General features: G+C 49.5%; 1 protein-coding gene across 3 annotated transcripts in view; it reads left to right on the top strand.

Moving 5' to 3' along the window:
- Positions 1 to 22,242, top strand: part of CASS4 (Cas scaffold protein family member 4) — a 37,641-nt gene extending 15,399 nt beyond the window's left edge. The window contains exons 1-7 of one of the 3 annotated variants that reach the window (XM_053199792.1): positions 5,321 to 6,402; positions 8,084 to 8,506; positions 14,189 to 14,290; positions 15,296 to 15,376; positions 16,260 to 17,585; positions 18,817 to 18,894; positions 21,170 to 22,242. In XM_053199792.1, coding sequence (XP_053055767.1) covers positions 6,400 to 6,402; positions 8,084 to 8,506; positions 14,189 to 14,290; positions 15,296 to 15,376; positions 16,260 to 17,585; positions 18,817 to 18,894; positions 21,170 to 21,580 — 2,424 coding nt within the window. In that variant the 5' untranslated portion in view covers positions 5,321 to 6,399 and the 3' untranslated portion in view covers positions 21,581 to 22,242. Of the gene's footprint in view, positions 1 to 5,320; positions 6,403 to 8,083; positions 8,507 to 14,188; positions 14,291 to 15,295; positions 15,377 to 16,259; positions 17,586 to 18,816; positions 18,895 to 21,169 lie in introns of those variants that run through there. The other 2 variants (XM_015066947.3, XM_053199793.1) reach the window with 2 other exon arrangements.
- Positions 22,243 to 25,199: the final 2,957 nt, after the last annotated feature.

The following is a 25,199-nucleotide window of genomic DNA, read 5'->3' as shown; positions in this document are numbered from 1 at the left end:
AGTTGATCTCCTCTGCTGCAACGTGCGTTGGAGTAAGATCAGGCTCTGCTCTGTCTCCAGCAGAGCCCTGGGCGTATAGTAAATGCTTAACACAATCTTCCCGAACAAATGCACGAATGCCTGAACGAACAACATCCCAGATTTCTCCAGTTGTAGCTAACTACTCCCCCAGCTCATTGCCGATTCAACATAGATTAACACATTGCATCTGGCAGCTGTGGGAAGGTCTCCCAGAAAGGGAATCGTATTCTCTGCCTTTTTGTTTCTTTCTTCCAAGTGCACATTCATTTTCCTTGCCCCTCTTCCAGCTGCCGCACGAAGAAGGGCATTTGAGGGAAATGCCCCTTTTGGAGACTAGTTAGCACCGTTTCTTCCACGGCTCGCAGGATCCGACTCCCAGCGTGCCCACGGGGAACAAAAATATAAACATATGTCCTCCTTCATGTCTTAAATATCTACGCAAACTTTTCCAAATTCACACCCTATTTAAAAAACACCCTGTGAGTGGCCTCAGAGATGATCGGTTGGTTGTTAGGTTGCCTTCGCTGAGCTGACGGTTGTTTCCATGCCTTGTCCGTAAAGAGCTTGGCACGGCACCAGGAACACAGGTGTGGGACAAATGTTTGTTGCTATTTCTTCCTCTCCCCCCACTGCCAGCCTGCCCGAACAAAGTCCGGCTTGCCCTGTCTGGATTCCTTCTTCAGAGTGCCTGCAACATCAGCGTCTCAGTCGTGCGTGGGTGCAGAGAAGGAGGCTAGCCTTCCATGGGTGGTCAGGGATGCCTCGGCAGGAGGTGACTTTTGAGCGGAGGCCTGAAGGAGGAGCCAGTCATGCAAAGATCTGGCGGAAGAGTGTTCTGGGCAGGAGGCATAGCAAGGGCAAAGGTCCTGAGGTGGACGTAAGCTTAGCGCATCTGGGAGAAGTAAGAAACCAACGTGGCCGAAGGAAAATTAATGGATGGAGAGGGGGGCTAGGGGGGCGATCAGGCAGAGAGTGTAGGTTTTGTTCCAAGTGTATGTCTAAGCAATTGGAGGTTTTTAAACCAGAAACCAACATGATCTGATTTGTGTATGTAAATATTTATGCATATAAATGTCTGGAGAATGGATTGTAAGGGGAATGCGCAATAATAGATGTGAGGAGAGCAGATGTAAGGCTAAGTGACCTTAGACAAGTCATTTCACCCCCCTGAGCCTCGGTTTCCTCCGCTGTAAAATGAGGACAAGAAAAGCCACCTCTGAGGCTTCTAAGATTTCAGTGATATGACTGCAGTTCCCCCAACACAGAATAAGGCCCCATTCAATATAGTCCACAGTTTTCTTTTTTAAAAAATATTTATTTTTGAGAGAGAGAACCCACAAGCGGGGGGGGGGTGCAGAAAGAGAGGGGAGCGGAGGATCCAAAGCCAGCTCCCCACCGTCAGCACAGAGCCCGATGTGGAGCTTGAACTTGGGAACCTTGAGGTCATGATCTGAGCTTAAGTCAGACACTTAACCGACTGAGCCTCCCAGGCGCCCCGATATAGTCTACTGTTTTCTAGGTGAAGAAAGACCCCCCAAGGTTCCTCTCTGGTGTTTAATTCTTCCTTTGGAACAGAAACTTTGATACGCTTTGTTATTCAAACTCTGAGACATCAGTGGATTGCATGAGGTGTCCAGAGACATCCCTGCCAATTGTAACGAAATCTCGCGCAGAAGGGCATCCTGTGACAGCAGCACACGTAGGATTTTCCTTTGCTGGAGGTTACATCCTGTAAGGTACGCGCGTTTGCAGACAGCAGGCTGGAAGCGTGAAGTAAACCTTGTCTCCGGAATTAGACCGGGGCTGTCCATCGTGGACCGCCGTGGGTGCCCGTGGGTGGGTGATCATACAAGCCCCCTGTGCTCTGGAAGATAATCCACTGCCTTTCACAATAGGCAAGTGCATCAACCACGCTGATGCCAGTCGGGACACTCCCCAGCAGCTGCCCAAACGCAGCAACTGCTCCGTCTGGACATACACACGATCTTCTTTCCAGACAGACGCAAGCACGTCTCAGACGACCAGCTCTCTCTTTTCCGGACGCATCAAGCGGGTTTCATGAAATTGTGATGATGGGTTAGAGACTGTGTTGTTGTTGTTGTTGTTTTTCTTGCTAGTGTGGACAGTTGAAGTATAATTTTCAGAAAGGTAAAATCATGACCCTCATGAAAACATAAAACGAACTCCTGTCAAAGGTTTCATTAAATGGATTAATGAATGAGAGAACCACTAGAATGTGAAAACTAGGTCAAAGAGCATTTGAGAATCTAGGTATTTGTAGGCAATTTAATAAAGGAATATTAAGGGGTGCCTGCCTGGGTGGCTCGGTTGAGTGTCCAATCTCGGCTCCGGTCGTGATCTCACGGTTCGTGAGTTCGAGCCCCGCGTCAGGCTCTCTGCTGTCCCTGCGGAGCCCGCTCCAGGTCCTCTGTCGCCCTCTCTCTTTGCCCCTCCCCGGCACGCTCTCTCTCTCTCTCTTTCAAAAACAAACACTTTTTAAAAAATAAAGGAATACTAAGAAGGGATTGCAGGACTCCTTCTAAATCCGGTGAAAGTCTGACAAAGTATTACACCGCAAACTTTCAAGTTCTTTTCTTACCATACAGAGATGATTCGCCTCTTTAGGAAAAAAATCTACAAAGTAGCACGGAGCTTCACTCAATCCTGGCCTTTAATCCATCCTCTTTATGAGGCTCTAAAACTGTGTTCCCTCTAAATGCTTCATCTCTGCCAGCTTCTCCGAGCTGAGCACCCACATTCACTGGAAATGCGCTTAGAACACATTTGCGGGACAGGAATTGAGTGTGCAGATTAGCTAGGTCCTGCAGCCCATTTTCTGGACATCTCAGTGGTCGTTTTCACCGAAAGCCGCCTGAGGGGCTGGGCAGAGAGTCACGGAGAGCATCCTTTTTGACCCTACTCTAGACAGAAACAGGGACTCTCACCTTGGTGCTGTCTCTCTATCTCCCGAAGACTTGAACACAGGTACATTACACTACTCGTCCTTATCTACCCACTAACTCAACAAGCAGACGATGAGCACCTACCATGGGCCAGAAGCCGGGGATGCAGTGAGAGCCAGGGAGGTGCGCTCTCTTGGAGCCTGTGCCCGGACACAGACGCCAAATAGATGATCACCGACTTAATGAATTACATGTGAAGGTTGTCAGTATGGACCTGGAAATGCATTGAGCAAAAAAAAAATGGAGAGAACCAGGTGGGTCTGGGAGAGTCTGAGCGTGAAGAAATCCTTCGGCGAGGAAGAGACGTCTAAGATGCGTCTAGAAAGATGAGCGGGTCTCACTGGGCATAAAGCTGCTGACTATTTGGGGTGGAGGGTGTAGCCTGTGTGAAGGACTCAGGCCCCACGAAGGGCGGGGTGTGTGGGGCGATGAGGAACTGATACCCTGAGCCTTGGAAATGTAGGCGAGAGTGGAATTGCGTAGGGCTCTGAGGGTTTGGGCAGAGTTGGGGCTACAGGGGAGCCCCAGGAGGCTCACAGAGCAGACCATCCCATGATCAAAACTGGTATCCCCGAACTCAAGCACGGGGAACGGTGCTGTACCTCGTGAACATTGAGCCAAGGTTGGCTGCGCTTGGGAAGGAATAAATGACCGGCTAAGGGGACACTGCGTGGGTCTCACCCCCAGAAGGCAAGCGGTGTTTATTAGCCCTAACTGGGCTCTCTGCTTTTCAGAGTCACCCTGTAAACTCACTCCGCCTCCAACCAGTGGGATTTGCACCATCCCTCTCAGGTGAGCGTTTCGGTTCACCACGGATGGGAGAGGAGACGCCCACGGGCAGGGATACCCTTCACAACACACATGCCCGTAACGCTGCGGAACCGTGTTCCCTCTTTTAAAAATGAGTTGGAGGGGCGCCTGGGTGGCTCAGTCTGTTAAGCATCTGACTTCGGCTCAGGGCATGATCTCGTGGTTTGTGAGTTCCAGCCCTGTGTCAGGCTCTATACTGATGGCTCGGAGCCTGGAGCCTGCTTTGGATTCTGTGTCTCCCTCTCTCTCTGCCCCTCCCCTGCTCGCGCTCTGTCTCTGCCTCTCAAAAATGAATAAACATTTACAAATTTTTTTAATTAAAAAAATAAGTTGGAGCACCTGGGTAGGCTCAGTTGGTTGAGCGTCCCACCTCGGCGCAGGTCATAATCTCACGGTTCCTGAGTTCAAGCCCCTCATCGGGCTCTCTGCTGTCAGTGTAGAACCCACTTCAGATCTTCTGTCCCCCTCTCTTTCTACCCCTTCCCTGCTTGTGCTCGCTCTCTCTCTCCCTCTCTCTCTCTCAAAGGCATACATCTTTGAAAAATAAATTTTAAATGAAACGAGTTAATGGTGGAGTGTAGCAGGGAGGTGACCCCTTCCCAAGTTATCCACTCACAGGGGCATGAAGGCTGTAGCCAGTTCTCTAGTTTTCAGTAGTCTGGGAATTTCCAAGAATGTGTTACAAAAACATTTCAAGTTTACATGACAAAGATTTTAAAACAAACGCAGCATCCAACAAAGAGCTCATGCGCAGGTCATGGGGTGTGAGGAAATGGGCAGTCTCACACCCGGGGGTGGGGGTGGGGTGGGGGGAGTATAAATGGGCCAGCCATGCCTGAGGGCAGTGAGGGAAGGAGGAGCCCCAATGACCGCCCTGCCAACTTCCCACCTAGAAATTTCTCTGGGGAAATAAATAAGGAGGGTTGCAGATATTTAGCTACGAAGATGATCATCTTAGCGTTGTCATAGCTAAAAACTGGAATTAGCTAAAATGTCCCAGAACCTGAGGGGAAGGCATGATTCGTCCTTACAAGGGAAAACAGAACTGCTATTTAGAAGGATACTGAACAGGGGCGCCTGGGTGGCTCAGTCAGTTGAGCATCCAGCTTCAGCTCAGGTCATGATCTCACAGTATGTGGGTTTGAGTCCCGCATCGGGCTCCGTTCTGACAGCTCAGAGCCTGGAGCCTGCTTCGGATTCTGGGTCCCCCTCCCCTGCCTGTGCCCTCTTTCTCTCTCTCTCTCTCATATAAATAAACATTAAATATATAGATAGATAGATAGATAGATAGATAGATAGATACTGAAGAAAGCAATTTATTAACACAAAGATGTTCATAATCTATTATTAGTGGGAAAAAAAGATTGTAGCATACGATCCCATTAAGTTTTAAAAATATAACTGACTTGGGGGGCCTGGGCGGCTCAGTTGGCTAAGCATCCGACTTTGGCTCAGGTCATGATTTCACAGTTTGTGGGTTCGAGCCCCACATCAGGCTCTGTGCCGACAGCTCAGAGCCTGGAGCCTGCTTCGGATTCTGTGTCTCCCTCTCTCTCTGACTTTCCCCTGTTCTGTGTCTATCTGTCAAAAATAAACATTAAAAAATTTAAAAAAAATTTTTTAATGTTTATTTTTGACAGAGAGAGAGAAAGAGAGAGAGAGACAGAGCATGAGCAGGGGAGGGGCAGAGAGAGAGGCTCAACACGGGGCTCGAACTCACAGACCGTGAGATCGTGACCTGAGCCGAAGTCGGACCCTCAACCGACTGAGCCACCCAGGCGCCCCTAAAAAATTTTTTTTAATTCAACTGACATGCGATGCCTGGAGGACTCGGTCAATTGAGCATCCGACTCTTGGTTCTGGCTCAGGTTATGATCTCACAATTGTGGGATCAAGCCCCCCACATTGGACTCCAGGTATGGGTATGGAGCCTACCTGAGATTCTCTCTCTCTCTCTCTCTCTCTCTCCCCACCCCCTTCTCTCTCTGCCCCTCTGTCATGTGCTTTCTAAATTAATTAATTAAAGGAAATACGGCTGACTCTAGGTGCATATATATGAACAAATGTGCACAAGATGTCAGGTCATGAACCAAAGAAGTGACAGTGGTTACCTGGGGCAGCCGTTTCTGTTCCCTTCTATTTGCTTATCACTATTTTATACCCCCTCTGTAATGAATTTTTATTTCTTTGCAGTAAGAAGAAAGTTCCATGCAGAAAAATTGTTCGTAATCCCCTAGGATCTCAATTGCAGGAGATTTCACGTGGGACTTCTCAGTGCCTATTTGTCTGCATTCTACTTACTGCTTCTCAGATACATACACATGTCACAGTGTTTCTCTAAATCCATACTGACCTGACTGTGTGTTTAAGGTGATGCTTTTTAGCAGTTGGACATCCAATTCCATTTTTGTAACAGAAAAAACTTTATGCAAAAAAAAAAAAAAAAAAAGGCCACACTTCTTCACAAACATAATGGGATCGTTGGTCATTTTTGCTTTGTTTTATTTGCAAATTGCATGTACTAGGAGCTAATAAGCATCAAAAGTATAATTAACTAAATTTAATTGAAGAAAGAAAAAAGCACCTGGAAGGATAAATACTTAAAATGGTATGAAAAGTTACCTCTGAGTGGCGGGATTATGGGTAATTTTCACAGATTTCTTTTTTTCTTCTCTGTATTTCCCAATTTCTCTGTGTTAAGTGTGCACTAATATAGCAACAGGTGACTCCATTAAGCCCCACAGAAACAAGTCGCCTTCATTTAATTCAGCAGAAAGTTCAAATAAGAAGGAGGTTTGCTTACCCATTGCTGCCATTGCTACGAGGTGATTTTCCTTTGAGGGTCAGGGGGCGAACAGAAAGAGCATGAGTTCTGAGAATTAGGGAGACTGGGTTTTGATCCTGGCTGCGTGACCACAGATAGACCGGTCCTTAACCGCTGTGTCTCTGCTTCCTCACTCACCAATTAGTGAACATTTACCGAGCATCTCCTATGCACCTGAGTGTGTGCTCGATGCTGGGGACAGAGCAGCAAATAGGTGAGCTATGGTCCCGGTAGTCACAAAACTTCCAGTCCAATCCAGGAGAAAGATAATAAGGACCAGACAGAGGGTGCTGTTATCGCTAGGACAGTAACCGCCAACCTCTACAGAGGGCCTACTGACTGCCAGGCACTGTTCAGTGAGCTTTGCGTACATAACAACCCATTGAATTCTTACCCCTACCCCGGGAGATATTAACATTAGTCCCATTTTACAGACCAGGAAACTGAGGCCCAGAGAGAGTAGCTAATTTGCTCCAAGGCACACAGCTAAGAAGTGGCAGGGTCAGGATTTCCACTCAGCTATGTGTTGGCTGCACTCACGCACACAGGTCATGGCCGTCACAAATTAAAACGGTGGCTGTTGGTGGGAATGCAAACTGGTGCAGCCGCTCTGGAAAACAGTGTGGAGGTTCCTCAAAAAATTAAAACTAGATCTACCCTATGGCCCAGCAATAGCACTGCTAGGAATTTACCCAAGGGATACAGGAGTGCTGATGCATAGGGGCCCTTGGACCCCATTGTTTATAGCAGCACTCTCAACAATAGCCGAATTGTGGAAGGAGCCTAAATGTCCATCAACTGATGAATGGATAAAGAAGTTGTGGTTTATATGCACAATGGAATACTACTTGGCAATGAGAAAGAATGAAATATGGCCTTTTGCAGCAATGTGGATGGAATGGAGAATGTTATGCTAAGTGAAATAAGCCATACAGAGAAAGACAGATACCATATGTTTTCACTCTTATGTGGATCCTGAGAAACTTAACAGAAGACCATGGGGGAGGGGAGGGGGGGAAAAAGAAGTTAGAGTGGGAGAGAGCCAAAGCATAAGAGACTCTTAAAAACTGAGAACACACTGAGGGTTGATGGGGGGTGGGAGGGAGGGAAAAGTGGGTGATGGGCATTGAGAAGGGCACCTGTTGGGATGAGCACTGGGTGTTGTATGGAAACCAATTTGACAATAAATTTCATATATTAAAAAAAACAACAAAAAAATCTCAAATTAAAACAGTGCGGTGAGAGTACGTTTGGGACACTCCACAAGTTAGACTTCCCCGAGGATATGACCTTTCACCGGACCCCCAAAGGGGAGGCAGGACTAAATCAGGCAGAGAGCAGGGCCGAGAGCCTGTGGGGTGGTGGAAACCCACGAATGCGCTCTAGTGTTTCTCAGCCAGCGGTGTGGGTACAATGGTTTTCGGCCACAGAAATGACGATGAATTCTTTCTCCTCCTGCCCCCAGACCCTCCTGGCCAGAGCACTCTATGACAACCACCCAGACTCTTTCTACGAGCTGGCTTTCTGCAGAGGAGACATCTTGACCATTCTAGAACAAAATGTGCCAGAAAGCGAGGGCTGGTGGAAGTGTCTGCTCCATGGGCGGCAAGGTCTGGCCCCTGCCAACCGCCTCCAACTGCTCCCTGAGGTCCCCGCAGACAGGCCCTGCCCCCCCTCCCTGAGAGGCCCGGGGGAAGCCCTCACCAGCTCCAAGGAGACCTACCAGGTGCCCACCCTGCTCAAGCCCCCGACTCCAGGCCCCGTCTACGAGCACATGAAGAGCTGGGTGGAGGGGCCCCCACCCACCACTGCCCAAGTCTACGAACTCCCTGCCCCGCCCTCCAGAACCGGAATCATCTGTGAAAAGACCCTAAGCTTTCCGCAACAGGTATGCGTGTGTTTCCAAGTCAAACAGGTGGGGCAAAGGGTGTGTAAACTCAGGCAGGGGCTTCCCTCTGCCTTGAGTTCTTGGTGTCCTTCAGGAGATTAAATGTGCAAAGTGGGGACCTAAACCAGGTGTGATCCGGTGAACTTGTATTTGGCCCCCACTTCAGTTAGCACTGATATTCTCGACACCCTGGTGATTCCCTCGCTCTCCAAGACATCCATGCTTTACAGGAAATCAAATGTTGAGTGCACCTGCTCACAAAAGTATTATGGATTTTCCCGGCACTAGGATGGGTTCAGGGGCGAGAAATTACTCGACAGGCTTAACATCTACACTCCCTTCAACCAAGAAACTTGACTCCCAGAATTGCTACAGAACTACACAAGAAGGCAAAGCTATATCTGGATGAGGAGGCCATGACCATTGTAGCATTTTTTGTTGTAGGGGAGAAACAAAGATGCCTAAATGTTTGTCGATGGGGAGATTGGATGGGGAGATTGGCTACATAAGTTTTGGCATACCTCTGCCACATATTAGTCATGTGCGAAAAAAAGATGGACTCGTTCTTGGAGGCAAAAAAGAGCCATTTAAACAAAAAACAACCAAAAACCAAAATGATCCGTGTGTATGTATGTGTGCATGCTCACACGTTGAAAGACCACACACCGGGGTGCCTGGGTGGCTCAGTGGTTAAGCATCCCACTTTGGCTCAGGTCATGATCTCACGGTTTGTGAGTTCGAGCCCCGCATCAGGCACTGTGCTGACAGCTCAGAGCCTGAGGCCTGCTTTGGACTCTGTGTCTCCCTTTCTCTCTGCCCCTCCCCTGCTCACGCTGTGTCTCTCTCTCCTTCAAAAATAAATTTAAAATATTTTAAAAAAGGAAGAAAGAAAGAAAGAAAGAAAGAAAGAACGAAAGAAAGAAAAAAACACACCAACAGTGGTTCCTCTTTGGAAGTGGAATTGGTTAAGGAGAAAGTGAAAGAAGGCGTCCAGCAGGGACCTTTATTTCATTCACTCCTGTGTCCCCAGCACCTGGGACTGTGACTCCCATAGGTTGGTACTCAGTAAATACACAATGAGCAGAGAGATCAGAAAATGGATTTGTGTGTTATATATGGCCTGTATGACAACTGCGATTTTAAAAAATAGCACTTAAAAAACAGAGGAAAAAAAACACTAGGTAAACGCAGAATAAAAACTTTTTTTAGGAAGGAAAGCAATTTAAAAATCTTTTTAATGTTTATTTTTGAGAGAGGGAGAGACAGAGTGTGAGTGGGGGTGGGAGTGGCAGAGAAAGAGAGGAAGACAGAATCTTAGGCTCCAGGCTCTGAGCCATCAGCACAGAGCCCAATGCGGGGCTCGAACCCACGAACTGTGAGATCATGACCTGAGCCGAGGTCGGACGCTTAAGCGACTGAGCCTCCCAGGCGCCCCGGAATGAAAGCAATTTAGAGAAGAAAGGAGAAAAACAGCGTATCGTTTTCCCCCAGGCCCAGGCCTTGATGAGGGGCTAGGCGTGCAGAACACATCTGCACGGTCTTCAGCCACTGTGGGCGTTTCCCGCATTGTTCGCTTTGCTCTCGGCTCAAAGGACACTTCCCACCTGGCCAGAGCTCTGGGCAGGGGTCCTGGCTAAGTGTGTGTCCAGGAAGGACTCTCCCCCTGGTGTACGTGCTGGGGGCCCTGGGAAGTTTCCACTAACCACCCAGGCCTCCTCCACACCACTTCCAATGACCTCTTCAAACGGAAAGGTGTTGGTTTCTTAAGATATTTTGAATAGCTCAGATGTTCTAACCCCCCGGGCTGCCAGGCGGAGGACCAGACAGCCTTTACACGGAACAGCTGCCACCCAGGGGCGCTGGCTCCAAACCCCAGAAGGACGCTGCTCGAACCTACTGTGACAGCCCCTTTCTCCGGAACAGCTGGTCCACGTCGAAGCCTGGCATGTTCCGCTGCTGTCTGAGCAGCTGACTCAGAGCAGGGCCACGGTGTTGTTCCTCTGAGAACGAGTGGCCTTTGCCGAAGGCAAAGTTTGATTTGAGTCCCCCCCTCTCCCCCCGTAAAAGACAAACAGGTGTGATGACTGTTGTTGACCAGGTACCCCGAGTGCCCAAGCCAGTCCAGGCTCCTCCAACTTCAACGTTTGTTACACGAATGAAGAGACCGAGGACAACATGGCACCTCATGACCATAGATGTAACTTCTAGACTGGCGCTGTGATAAACAGAAAAGGGTCAGAGACTTGTCCTTACCATGAAGTGTGTCCGTGATTGGAGCCCTCGCTCGTGTGAGGCTGTGGCCGTTGACAGAAACCACAGCCACCAAAGGGGAATTCAGAAACCCGGGGCCCTTGGCCACTCGAGCAGGTTTTCTTGAGGTGGCCCCAGTAAAGCACCTGGGGAACTTTCCTGCCTTTTTCTCCTGCTTAAGTTGGAGAATCAGCAGTCCCGAGTCGCCTGGCTGGGTCACTGGGCTTCTGGGGCCGTGCTGGGAGAGTGGACATGTCCCAACACCCTCTGTTTACCTGTCTGGCCCTGCCATGTCTAAGTTCTCCTCGAGTTGTGCCTTCTGGTGATTCTAAGTAATTCCACTGTTTCTTCTACTACGAAAAGGAAGGTGCTAGAAGAAATGGATGAAAACCAGTTGGGAATCTTCTGATCCATGGAAAAGGCAGACCTCTCTGCGCCCCTCATGTAATAACCTGGGAGTTAGCCTGACTCCGCGGCGGCCGGGGAAATGCATTCTGGGTGGAGCACTGGTTTATAGAACTAGGCAGGTCCAGCCGCTAGCTCGGAGCTGTTTTCCCACGGGCTTGGAACTGGCAGGTGGCCCACCTCACAGACCCCTCATCCCTGTGCCAACTGTCCCTAGGTTAAGCTTGGCCAAAAGTCAAAAACCAAGAAGGTGAAAATAGGTCACCTTTCTCAAGTCGACTGATCCAGGATGCTACATGTCAGAATCAGACATCTCTATGGCTGGGAGAGACCTCTGTGGATCTGGGGAACAACTCTTCATTTTACAGATGAGAACGTTAGTTTCCAGGGAGGTGAAATGGCCCAGCCAGGGTCCCAGGGTGTCGAATACCAGAGACTGAAGCTTCCTCGTGCCTGTGTGGGGCTGACTCTGCCCCTAGACTTTGAACGCCCTTGCTCTCCGTTTTCCTGACTCTGTGGCTGACACTGCACTTTGCAGTTAGGTTGTATTTTATTTTTTTAGTTTATTTATTTATTTATTTTTGAGAGAGAGAGAGAGCGCGCACGCGAGGGAAAAGAATGATTGGGGGAAGGGCAGAGACACAGGGGAACAGAGGATCCGAAGCAGGGTCCGTGCAGACAGCAAAAAGCCAGATGGGGAGCTCAAACTCACAAACCGTGAGACCGTGACCTGAGCGAAAGTCAGACGCTTAACCGACTGAACCACCCAGGTGCCCCCGCAATTAGCTTTTTATTGAGATTAATCTACAGATCCTCAGGGCACCTCTTAGTCACTAGTATCCATATCAAGAAATAGAACAAAACTAGCACCTCATGAGCCCCCCTCCCACCTTCTCTGAGTCACTTCCTCCAGGGTAACCACTATCTCAAGCTTTGTTTTACTTTTTATTCCAACTTCCTTAATATAATATACTAGCCCGACTTTTTTTTTTTTTAAATCACCATACAAAGAACACATCTGATGTTGGTTTGAATTCAGAAAGGGGAATCTTTCATATTTCAAGTGAAAAGCATCCAACTTCCTGGTGGAATCACTCTCAGACCCACTAGTTCCCAAATTGGAGTTTCCATCTGTCCCCCCAAACCTTTCAAAACCATATTTCTCAAACATGTTCCTTAATTGATTGCCATCTTGAACCCATGTTTTCCAAGAAACACGGGCGTTTGTGAACCAGGTTCCTCTACGGTGGAGAACCACCATCCTAAACCAATCAGCCTGAGACTGACAGGGACAAAGTCAGGTTTATTGCCCACCGGAGAGAGAGGGGTCACGTCACATAGGGACCTCGGGGCATCCCACAAACAGAAGAAGGTAGCATACATCGTGATGAGGCTGGGGAAAGGTGGGGTTTAGCGTAAACAAAGCCTGTCTTGATAGGCTCTAAGCAAAACAGGGCAGTGTCTGAAGGGTCGGCATCAGCCCAGACTGCAAAGCTGGTGCAGGCTGCTCCTTCCTTGGGGACCACCAGGTTGAGGTAGATGTGGGACACCTGCTACCCGCCCTCTGAAGCTCTGTGTTGGGGATGAAAAGCCAGCCTGCCTCACGGACGGGAGTAGGATGTTTCCTTCTCGCTGATAGAGCTTCAGGCCATAATGCTCCTGGGAGCTCAGGATTTTAGAGAACCAGGTTTCTCTGTAAGAAATAGTCGTCACTCAGAAGGACATTATTTTGACACTGGGCAGCTGAGCGCGTCCGGGGGAGACAGGTTTGTCCTGTCTGCTTCGCACTTGCTTTATCTGAGTCTGTTATTCCGGCCTGATGAGTGGGGGGCCCACTGTCTTCTACCTACTGTCTCAAGCTGTACACATTCTTTCGCCCAAAACAAGCAGATCGATTAGGAAATACGAGCACTCACTTCATGCCGGGCACAGAGCTGGGTCACCCCCCTGAACAAAGGGACCCCGATCTAGTCCTTCCCAGCCTGAATTGCCCTCCCGGTCTCCGCACATTCGGGTCCTAACCACCCACGTGATCCAATCCGGAAAGCCCCCTGCAGTGACAGGTTCCTGGCTGCCAGATGGGAAATGCAGTCGGCCTCTGACAGACGCTCTGGACTTGACCTTTTGCTCTCCTCAAGGCCCTGTCTCGATTTCCAGCCTGTGTCCTGGCTCCGTCCATACTTTATTTCCTCCTTTAGACCTTGACCCTGGCAGACGGCACCCACCCCCCTGGAAAATCACCCCTTCCCGCGCCCCTCCTGGAGACACTCTTGTTTGAGAGGGCTGACGTGGGGCCCCCGCAACTGTTTTATTTTAAAGTTCGTCAGGTGATTGGTTCTCTGGCCGGGTTTGGAAGCTGTCGCCCAGGAGCAGCTAGCCGGGTACCCGGTCTAGAGTGGACATTCACTGCAATCCAGTGACTCCAAGGCTGAGGCCACCATTGGTGTGGTCACCTCCCGCGGCCCCATCAGCCCTCAGCTGGAGCGACAAGTCCCGCGACCCGCCCCTGCCCCTTCCACACCCCCAATAATCCCTTCACTTTACACCCTTAGAGCCTCTCTGCCTGCTTGGCTCACGGCTACATCCTCAGCATCATCGGGTGAACACATTAGTAACCTTGGGTTTGAATCACAGCCTCAGATCCCAAGCGAACTCAGAATCGTCTGGAGGCTGGCTGGTGCTGCATATCCCCACACTCCCCGGGAGCACTTGGAGACCCAGATTCAGGGCCCAGGACTCCCCGGGGGCACTCGGAGACCCAGATTCAGGGCCCAGGACTCTGCATTCTAAGCTGCTCCCTGCTGAGGCTGAGGCAGGCAGAAGACTGCCCTCCACCACGGGACCCGCCCCTCTCATGTCCCGGGTCCCCCCACCCCTGCCGTCTGAGCAAAGGGCCGCACGTTATGGGTGCAGGGAGAACACCTCCACGCTGCGGGGGTGCCTTCGCTGTGTGAGGGTAACACGGAGCCTGAGCTGTGGACACCACGGTGACGTTTCCTTCCCACGGCTCTTCTTTTTCTCCCCAAGGCCCTCTTCACGATTCCCAGACCCGCTCGGGCCTCGCTGCCTGCTCGGCCTTCCCAGGTGTATGACGTGCCGACCCAGAGCCGGGGCCCCCCCGTGCTGAAGGTGAGTCTCAGCCGTGGCCCTGCCCCACACGTGAGGCTCTCCGTGCCACCCAGATGGCTCCCCCGCATCCCTGCAGGCACCGCCCGCCTCTCCCACACCTGGTTTTGAACACCTCCCACCTGCAGGTTCCGAGGTGGGCCAGTGATCACTGGCTCGGGGACAAAGTCTCCTCCCTGGGCTCTGGGACAGGCCGGTCGCCTCCAGCCTCAGCCTCCTGAGATGCTCCCCCCCCCACCCCCCCACTTCTGGTCTGGCTCTTGCTCAGGTTCAGGTGTGACCCACATCTGGCCCTTGGATGAATACACTTGATCCCTTTGCCGTGACAGGTGCCAGGAGCACAGGCAGGGCCACGTGGGACAAGGAGGCGCTGGCCTTGGGCACAGAAGTCTTAAATAAAGACACATACAGGACTCACCTCCCTCACCTCACCCTCACCCCGGCCCTCTCCACCCTGTTTGTTTGTTTAATGTCTATTTATTTTTGAGAGAGACAGAGCATGATCAGGGGAGGGGCAGAGAGAGAGGGAGACACAGAATCCGAAGCAGCTCCAGGCTCTGAGCTGTCAGCACAGAGCCCGACACGGGGCTCAAACCCAAGAACCGTGAGATCATGACCTGAGCCGAAGTCGGATGCCTCAGCAACTAACTGACTGCGCCACCCAGGTGCCCCACGAAGTCCCAATTTCCTTGATTCCTTTCAAAGTCAACCCTAAGGCTAACTTACAGAACTAAATGAGCCACTGTTTTTAACTCAGGCCAACTGCGTTTCATTCTCTCTCTAGTTTGCCCCCATCTTCGGTCGAGAAGGCGAGCTTTTTAAAGCACAGGGTCCGTTGTTGAAAACATAACCATGTAAGCTTCCGCCTTGCAAGCGTCATGACTGGAAGCCCCAAAGTTTTCAGTGGTTTGCATTTTCCTTTGGAAAAAACACTGGCGTGGGCAGAGTCTGTGATGTGCGTCCATCGGGAGGGAAAAATCCAAGCTATCCTTTTCGGTCTCTCCCCAGGAGCCAGAGAAGCAGCAGTTATATGACGTACCCGCCAGCCCCCAAAAGGCAGGACTTGGTCACTTGGCCAGCCAACCAAGTGTGAGTATGATGAGACGCAGAGATTTGCTGCTAGGAAAATGTGAGCCTCCTCCGGGACGTTTTATCAGCGTGGTCCAAAGTAGGGATACAAATGCCTCACAGCAGAACTTATTTCATTTGGAAACCTGATGGCAGTGATGTTCAGGAACAGGGTGGGCGATGTGGTTTGGGTGAGTCCTCTAGCTTCTCCGTGCCTCAGTTTCTTATGGCAGACTAATTGTGAGAATTGAGATATTCCTGTGGAGGACCTACTACAGTGCTTGGCGCGGAGCAAAAGCCCAGTGGATCTCAGTTAAACGCTTATTATTCTATACCTCACAGATGTGTTCAAGTAGGTTTTTATTTACTGGAGAGACGCCTTAATTTGAAAATCTGGAATCCGTGTTCATCGTTGAATTCTGTCCCATGTATACGATGCATACGCCTATACCCAAGGTTATCAGGGAAGGCCTTACAAAAGAGGGGACATCTCCACAGGGTCGTGAGGGTTGCATAGGAGTTTGTTAGGTAGAAAGGAAAGGGTGGGGAGGGCTTTTAGAACAGAAGGGCTGGTTTGGGCCAAATGAAATACAGTGGGCTCAGTGAGTACTCTGAGTTCAGGGGACAGTAAACAGCCTGGGCGACTGGACCCACGAGGAAGGAGGTGGCAGGAATGGTGTGGAGGCCTGAAGGTGGGTGCAACCAGATTGTGAAGGGCCTTGAGCAAAACCAGCAATGGGGAGCCGCTGAAGAAGCTGGAGTAGGGGAGTGACAATCAGATTTTTAAGAAGCACAGTACCTGGCATTTAGGAGGCCCTCAGCCTAACACACGTTCGTCAAAGGAGTGGCTCACACCCTCTCTTTATCGCTACTAACCTGGGCAATTTTGTTTGGTTCTTCACAGGGGCAGAGTGCTCCCCTGACGTCAGCGATCGCCTTGAGGCAAGGCGGCTACAACACATTACCGAGCCCTCAGAAATCTGAGTGGATTTATGACACGCCAGTATCTCCGGAAAAAGCTAGTACGAGAAATGCATCTCTAAGCAGCTTTGCAGAAGGATCGGGGCCCCACACTCCCCCCAGTATATGCTGCTCCCCCCAGTATATGTCCAGCCTCCACTGTCCTCCAAATAGCAGAGCAAGGTCCCTCGATCCATACCTGCACAAAAATGTGCCCATGCAGAAAAAACTCAGCCTTCCAGAAATTCCTACGTATAAATTTCTGGCCTCGAGGGACACGTTCCCCTTGGACGAAGGTGTCGGCTACAAGGTTCCTTCCAGCTTTCTGATTCCCCGAGCGGAACAGCAGAACACCAAGCCAAACATTTATGACATCCCTAAAGCAACGCCGAGAGGCCCTCAGGCCCAGCACGAGCTGGGGAGTGCCCACGGGGCTTCAGAGAACGTCGCGGACCGTGGCTCCTCGTGGCTCTCGGGACGGCCACCATCGCTGTCTCCGGAAGCGGACAGCCTGTCCGTTTCCAGCTCCGACAGCCGAGCCAGCATTGTCTCCTGCTCCTCCACGGCCACGGACTCTTCGTCCAGCTCCTGCTCGGAGGAGGCAGGGAAGGAGCTCTGCTTGGACCTGGACTGGGCCCGAGAGACAGCAGCGTCTCTGCAGCACAAGGTGGCCGGCTCTGTCGCAAGCCTGATGCTCTTTGTCAGCAGGAGGTGGAGGTTCAGAGACAATCTGGAGGCCAACGTCAGTGCCATCCGCAGGGCCGCCGACCACGTGGAGGAGTCTTTGAGGGCTTTCCTGGATTTTGCCCGCACGGTCCGTGGGACGGCCTGCAACCTCAGTGACACTCACCTTCAGGCCAGAATTAGGGACCAGCTACAGACGATCTCCAACTCCTACCAGATCCTGCTCGGAACAAAGGAGAGCCTGGATAGCTGCAATTGGTCCCTGGAAGTCCTCGTGACGGACGAAGCCCAAAAGAGCCCGGACGACCTCGAGAGATTTGTCACGGTGGCGCGGATGGTTCCGGAAGACGTCAAGAGGTTTGCCTCCATGGTCATTGCCAACGGGAAGCTCCTTTTCAAGCAGAACTGTGAAAAGGGAGACACCTTGCAAGTGACCCCAGACGCACAATTTAAGTTTGCCGAATGCATCCAGCTTCCCCGAAGAGAAATGGAATTATACCAAAGAAGTGCTCCTTCTGATAAACAGAAGGAGAGGGAGCACTCCCCTGAAATACTAAAGAAAAACGGGACGAGTATCTGTGAACAGGTAAGCTCCGAGTGGTAGAACACAAGGAGCCCTTCAAATTTTATCTGGAGACGTCGCCCACCAGTTAGATGCTGAGAACCCTTCCGTAATTGTTAGAAACAGTTCAATAACTGAATATCGAATGATGATAATCTTTCGATAATTTCTGAGAGACGTTGGTTCCATTTTCCAGAAAATAAAATTCATGGAAATGCTGTTCTAGATGAAATCTTATTAAGAAGTAAGATAGGCATTTGAACATTCAGGCAGATTGGACGTCTTCTGGAAACGTGGTGTCTTGGGGCTTATCTCTAACACCAGGGTTAGAAAGGACTTTGAAACCCTTTTGAAATCTGTTCTTTGAGCACATTTTTCAATCTCACCACCGAGTTTCCTTGCATTTTTGAAAGTTGTAGATTTAGTCATTGTCTCTGTGTTTCTTAGAAACAGAACAGGAAGTATAAACACTCTTCCAAATCGTGTGTGTTCTTAGCAGCCTCCAGCCTTCATTTACTGTTAGAAATACTTGGCTGCATGAATTCAGACACGATAGGAAAAAAAGAGCCTTTGGTTCAAGGACTGCGAGTGTCAAGCGGTACAGCAGGTAACCTGGGGGCTGTGTCAACACGACTTGATCCCTTTTAGCCCCAATCTTGTGTGGTATTCTGTCAAAATGCCTGGTGGTTGGTGTAAGAGCTTTAACACATTCTAGAGAAAGCAGAAACCTGGGTGTTTTTCATTCCCTATTTTAAAAATATAGATATAGACATAAAGAGGTATAAAATACATAAATATAAACATACATAATTTTTAAACTATGTGTCCTTATATCAGGCCATGTGGGTAGGCAGAATTTAGTCCTGGGTCTGGCAAAGTTTCCTTTGTTGAAAAAAAAGGCACCAGGGGGCAAAACTATTCACAAAAATAAAAAGATAAATGCTCAAGTTTTCTTTTTTTAATGTTTATTTCTTTTTGAGAGAGAGAGACAGAGCACAAGAGGAGATGGGAGGAGATAGCAGAGAGAGAGGGAGACAGAATCCGAAGCAGGCTCCAGGCTCTGAGCTGTCAGCACAGAGCCCGACGCAGGGCTCGAGCCCACAAAGGGAGATCACGACCCGAGCTGAAGTTGGACGCTCTACCAACTGAGCCACCCAGGCCCCCCAAAATGCTCACCTTTTAAAGTAGACTTAAACACCTCTGAACCTTGTCGAAACCACTCAAGTTGGTAATCGGAAGGGATTTTATTTTTCAGAAGTTGCCTAATCTAGAAGAGACAGGAAAACCCATCTTGGAACAAAGGTTGGATGAAAACAAAAACCTCGAAGCACAGGTAAGTGACAGGGCCGGCTCGCCCGTATTTCTGACTCGTGTGCTTTATCCCTAGAGATGCCTCCTGCTATGAACAAGTCAGCATGATAGCCGTGATTCACGACGCCTTGGGAATAGATGTGGTGTTTGTGTTGGTTCTTCCTATTTGCAGTAGCAGGAGCCCTGGAGATGAACAGGTCCAACGAGCCCCAGAATGTGGAGCATGATCCTTGAACCATGAGTGACAGTTCTGGGCGTCGCAGGTTTAGCGTGGGTGGGACTGACATGGTGTTCGATACCATGGATGCACATTCCCTTTGACATTCTCTTTTAATGCTTCTGGTTACAACAGGAAAACCATTTTGGTTTGGGGCTTATGTGTCACCAACGCCTCTGTGACACTTGATGTTCTTTTTCAAAAACATTCGAAGATGTTATCATGGTGCTTAGTTTTGTTGGTTCCTTCTTACCGGTGACAAATGACAGTGGTTTTCCAGTCACCAATTTGAAAAGTTTCCTTTAAGGTAATAGACGTAAAACCAGTGGGTTCCTTTAAAGACAAAGATGAAGCAAGTCAAGGTGAAGAAGGAAGCAGACAGGGCATCCCTGGTGAAGGTTGTCTGAGTACCTAGAGCCTGGAGAACAGGGAACCAGATCAGCTCCCTGGCTGGGGGGTGGGTGTGAGTGGAAGAGAGAAGGACAGAGATGTCTGATCATGTGGACATCTCGGGGGCAAATTGGGACGAGAACCCTCGTCTGAAAGTCTGAGATCAGGGTGTCAGCTTGGGCAGATCCTGGTGAGGGCTCTCCTCTGTCTTCTCATTGTGTCCTCAGGTGGCAGAGAGCAGAGACAAGGGCTCCAACAAGGGCACTAATCCCATCACAGGGCCCCACCCAAATGACCTCATCTAATCCTAGTTACCTCCCAAAGGCCCATCTCCTACCACCTTCACCTTAGGGGGTGGAGTTTCAACATACGAAGTCAGACCCTAACACTGAGTTCTTCTAGGCTGTGAGCTTTGAGATCACAGGTGGATGAGAGGACATGCAGTTTCATGAAAAGACTAAGACATTCAGACTTAGCTGACTCCGCCTAGAACTCCAGATCTTTATTTTACAAAATGAATGACCATAGGCAGCCCTTTGCTTCAGGGAGCATCAATCTCCCCACCTGTAACCTAACAAAGAGGCTTTTGATTATCCCCTGGAGTGGTTGCCACTAAATTCGATGCCACTAAAATTTTTTTTTTAATGTTTATTTATTCTTGAGAGAGAGACACAGAGAGAGAGAGCAGGGGAGGGACAGAGAGAGCGAGACACAGAATCTGAAGCAGCTCCAGGCTCCGAGCTGTCAGCACAGAGCCTGATGCAGGACTTGAACGCACAAACCGTGAGATCATGACCCGAGCTGAAGTCAGACTCTTAACCAACTGAGCCACCCAGGCACCCTTTGCTGAGCATCTTTTGATAGTGCCTAGGCTTTGGGAAGACATCGGTTCCATATTTCAGAAACTAAAACTCATGAAAGGAAAACTCTAAATGAAACCTTATTAGCAAGTTAGAGAAATATTGTCATATTAGGACAGATAGGTCAGCGTATTTGGATTTCTTCCGGAAATTTGGGGGGATCAGGTTTATTGCCGACGCTGAAATTAGAAAGGATTTTTTGAAAATTCCGTTCTTTGAGTAAATTTTTAAATCTCATCGAGTTTTCTTGCATTCTTTAAGGTTATAGATTTATTCATTGTCAATGTGTTTCTCTCTTTTTTTAAGTTTCTTTATTTCTCTTGAGAGAGACAGAGACGGTGCCATCAGGGGGAGGGGCAGAGAGAGAGGGAGAATCCCAAGCAGGCTCCACACTGTCAGCACAGAGCCCGATGCGGGGCTCAGACCCACGAACCGTGGGATCAAGGCCTGAGTGAGATCGTGACCTGAGCTGAAGTCAGACACTTAACCAACGGAGCCACCCAGGCACCTCTGTCCATTTGCTTCTTAGAACGGGCTTCTAATGGTTTGTTGAGAATACTGAATGAGATTTTATGTATTTAACACGTAAGATTATATATACAATGCAATATATAATATTGTATATGTAAATACCATACTTTATATGTAATCGTGCTTTGAAAACATTGACATTAATTTGTTAGGCAAATGGTGCACGATGGGGCTCCCCACACAAAACTGCACTTTTTCTGATATTAAGTCTAGAACATTGAGCAAAACAGGAAAAGGGAGATACCCACAGCCTGGCGATCAAATCTGCCTCTGATCGATTACTTTCCTCCCTCTTCCAGCATCCTTGTTCCCCCACCCCCCGGCCTCTGAGTCAGCAGAACCCTGAGAAGAGATTCCACCTTTCTCAACACTGCCGGCTCTATTTCGGGGCACTGTTCAAAGCCATCGGCGTATTTAACAGCAGCCTGAGCAACAGCCAGCCCCCCGAGATCTTCATCGCGCAGAGCAAGCTGGTCATCATGGTGGGACAGAAGCTGGTGGACACGCTGTGCCAGGAGACCCAGGAGAGGGACATGCGCAATGAGATTCTCTGTGGCAGCAGCCACCTTTGCAGCCTGCTCAAGAACCTCGCGCTGGCCACCAAGCACGCCGTGCTCAAGTACCCCAGCCCGGCAGCCCTGGGGCACCTCCAGGCCGAGGCCCAGAAGCTGGAACAACACACTCGGCAATTCCGGGGGGCGCTGGAATGAGCCTCCTTCCCCCGCCTTCTCCCTGTTCACCTCTTAGCTTCAACTTGCCAGTCCCCAGCCGTGCAACTGTGTCCTATGCGAAAAGCCAGCCCGGGGCCACAGCCACGGGGCAGAAACAGCCACGGTGGCCAAAGCCGGTATTGCCAAGGGCCAAGCTACCCCAGGACATTGACTTATCCCATAGAGAGCCAGGTATTAAGTAAGGACCTCGCTAAGGTTTTAGCACAGCATGTGGGGTCGGCGTACCAAGTGATGTGGTAGAAACCAATTTTATGTTGGTTGAATGCACACCTGTCTTAAATTCACTCATTCAACACTTATTTATTGGGCATGTACTATATGTCAGATTCTAGGTGCTGGGCGTATAGCAGTGAATCAGAGCCCTTGACCTCAGGGAGTTTACAATCCAGTGGGGAGAGGGACAAATGCTGGAGAGATACATATACAACGTATCAGGTGCTAGGATGAAAGTCAAGGAGGAGAGACTTATTTTCAGATGATCAATTCCTATTGCGACCGTTAGCAAATGTTCTGTTTTTCATTTTGGACTGACTTAATTCTGTGAGATTTGGTACAAATTATGTATCTGCCTCTTACACTCTGTACATATTTGCTGTTTCATCTTAACCAAGTTAAAGACGCATGTTATATTTCCAACATAACACGTTCTGTTGGGTTCCTTGTTAATTTATTTTGTGTATCACAGATTCTGTGTCGGTAAATTCAGTATGCCCAATCAGAAAAGGCTGATGTTTCAACAGTCTCAAATCTGTTACCATTTATAACGTTATGTAAATATTCGTGACTCAAAACATCCTTCGTAGCAATCGTTTCCTTGGAAGAGTCGTTGATCCGTATCACCCGGGTTCTGGGGCCGAAGCAAAGCCTCCGATATTGACTCGTCTTACTCAAATGCTTCTCCTGGACGTGTGCAAGGAGACGCAGTAGAGGCCAAGTGCTCATGTGCAAGGCTAGCACGGAAAAGGCAAAGCCGTCCCTCGTGGTGGTGCAGGCAGGAGGTATGGTGTGGACAGGACACCGACTGCCGGGCACGGGTCTGAGGGTGGTGCAGGAAGCGCCTCTCGAATCAAACCACCTCCTTTTCCGCTCCTTGCAGCTGGGACTTCAGCTCATGTTGCTATGGTTACAGCATCCCCTCCACACACCTCAGCCACTAAACGCCTTCTGCATTTCGGGCTGGAAGTGACCCGAAATGTCACCAGATCCAGGCTCTTCGCCCGGTCGGCACTTCTAGACTGTTGACTGCTAGAAGGCTGGTTATTTTCACCGAGTTACTCTTAGGGTCCCTAAAGGAGGACCGCGTCTTTTGTGGGGCTGGCTTGGTTCTCTCCGCCAGAACAGGGAGGCCCCGTTCTTTGAACAGCCGTGATCGGTATCAGTTAGAACTCCTTCTGTTGGAAGTGATCAAAAACCATATCCAATCTTTCTTAAGCAATAGAGGAAATTCATTGACTCAAGTATCTTAAAACAGCCCAGGGGCAGCCTGGCGTTAAGGCCGGCTGGTGTGGGTGCCCAGTTTCTCAGTCCCACTTGCTCTGTGTTAACACTCATGATTGCAAGGTAGCTGCCCCAGGTTATATCCTTGGTTTGTAGCCAAAGGAGAAGAAAATGGTTTGATTTTGCTTGGGCTGGCTTAGAGCAAGTGCCTGTCCCTGAAAGCCCACGACAAGCAGGGCATGTAATACCCAGGTTGACCTAGACGGGATTCACCCACATGCACACACACACACACACACACACACACACAGTCTCATGTGTCTGGAGAGAGGGAGAAGAATGGCCCTCCCAACAACCATCACGTGTCTGAGATCTCCCTGCTTTAAATCAACAAGTGAGCCTGCCAGTCTCACGGATGCTGAGAGAAGACACAGACGCTGGCATCAGAGGATATGTCTGGGGTCCCCAAGATCACCCCTAGGTCCAATGATTCGCTAGGAGGAATCCCAAGACAGCGTTATGTTCGCGGTCGTGGCTATGATTCATTGCAGTGAAAGGGGCCAGCAAAGGGAAAGACTCAGAGTGAGGTACAAAGGACACCAGGCTCAAGTGGCCAACGGTCCTGTCCCCGTGGTCACACGGGACAATTCTAATTCCCCCAGCAACAAGTTGTGACAGCACACGTGCGATGTTCCCAGCCAGGGAAGCTCGCGAGAGCCTCACGCCCGGGGTTCCTATGGTCAGCAGCCTCTCCAGAGCATTTTCCCTAACTCCAGGCTCCCAGAAGGAGAGCACATAGCCAGCACGAGTGACACTCGTTGTATGAACAGTTTAGGCAGACTGACCCGTTCTTACCAACCCTGGGGATGCTGGGAACCCTCCCCAAATGCCAGCTTTTATAAGCAACCAAAGGCCAACCTCATGAGCCAGCCTTCTAAGGACACTATTCAGGCGGGCTATGTCACAGAGACAAAGGAGTTTCCTCACAACATCACAAGAAGCTTGTGCTTCACCTTTTCTTCTTTCCACCTGACCCCAAGTCCCAGGGCAAAGCAAAGGAGGGCACAGGTGATACTGTGCACACTGGGAGCTTGTGTCAAAGCCAAAGAACTCTGAGCGTAGACGACCCCGGTCTTTTATAATGGCCTCTGTGCAGACCTGGCCAAGTTTTGCCTCAGAGGGAAACATGACCTTTACTGGGCAGCAAACAGAGCTCTCTTTCTGCTCCGGAGGGAGACATCACCTCTCTCTTCCAAGGATGTTTGCTGAAAACAACCTAGAAGAGGTAATCCAGAACAAAATGCCGTCAGCGCCTCTGCCCAGAGGACATACAGAAATGCGAGAGACCCTGGAGAGCTGTGTCCCAACGGGGGCCCCGACCCAAGTCAGGAATGTTGTCGGAAGAAGGAGGGGTGGCTGCGGGGAGGCACCCGTGGGTGTTCACACCAGCGGGGAAGATTATTTTCGCACAATAGTAATGACAGCAGTACATATTGAATAAGTGATTACTACCTTCCAGACCCTGTTCTAACGCTTTAGACGTTTTAACTCATTCGGTCCTTCATAAGTGAGAGACTCTAACAGGTAATCAACAGATCTCCATTGCTTTCGGAACACTACAGACGTAGGTAGGCAGACAGGTAGAGAAACATATGTGGTTGGGGCGCCCGGGGGGCTCAGTCAGTTGAGCATCTGACTCTTGATTTCAGCTCAGGTCATGATCCCAGGGTCATGGGATCGAGCCCCACGTTGGGCTCAGAGCTGAGCATGGAGACTGCTTGGGATTCACTCTGTCTCTCTCTCTCTCTCTCTTTCTCTCTCTGTGTCTCTCTCTCAAATAATAAATAAATAAATAAATAAATAAATAAATATTTAAATTTAAATATATCTGGAGACATATTTGTCTCTCTCTATATTTTTGTACATATTTGTGTGTGTATATATATATTTGAGATGAGTTCAAACCAAGTTCAGCTTTGTTGACAAAGTACAAAACCATTGGCTTTAAAACAATTGAAAACTGCTGCTGTTAGCTAAATGTGTTTCCTTCCTTTTTTTTTTTTTTGAAAGACAGCAGTTATGGGATGAGTTTCCACTAATTCAATAGGACAATTACTTCTGAAAAACATTTAAAAGTAGAATAGTATCAGTTGTTGTTGTG

Source organism: Acinonyx jubatus, chromosome A3, assembly GCF_027475565.1.
Source record: "Acinonyx jubatus isolate Ajub_Pintada_27869175 chromosome A3, VMU_Ajub_asm_v1.0, whole genome shotgun sequence".
NCBI classification, from domain to species: domain Eukaryota; kingdom Metazoa; phylum Chordata; class Mammalia; order Carnivora; family Felidae; genus Acinonyx; species Acinonyx jubatus.
Note: the sequence above shows the minus strand (reverse complement) of the source record. Positions and strands in the feature narration are given on the sequence as shown.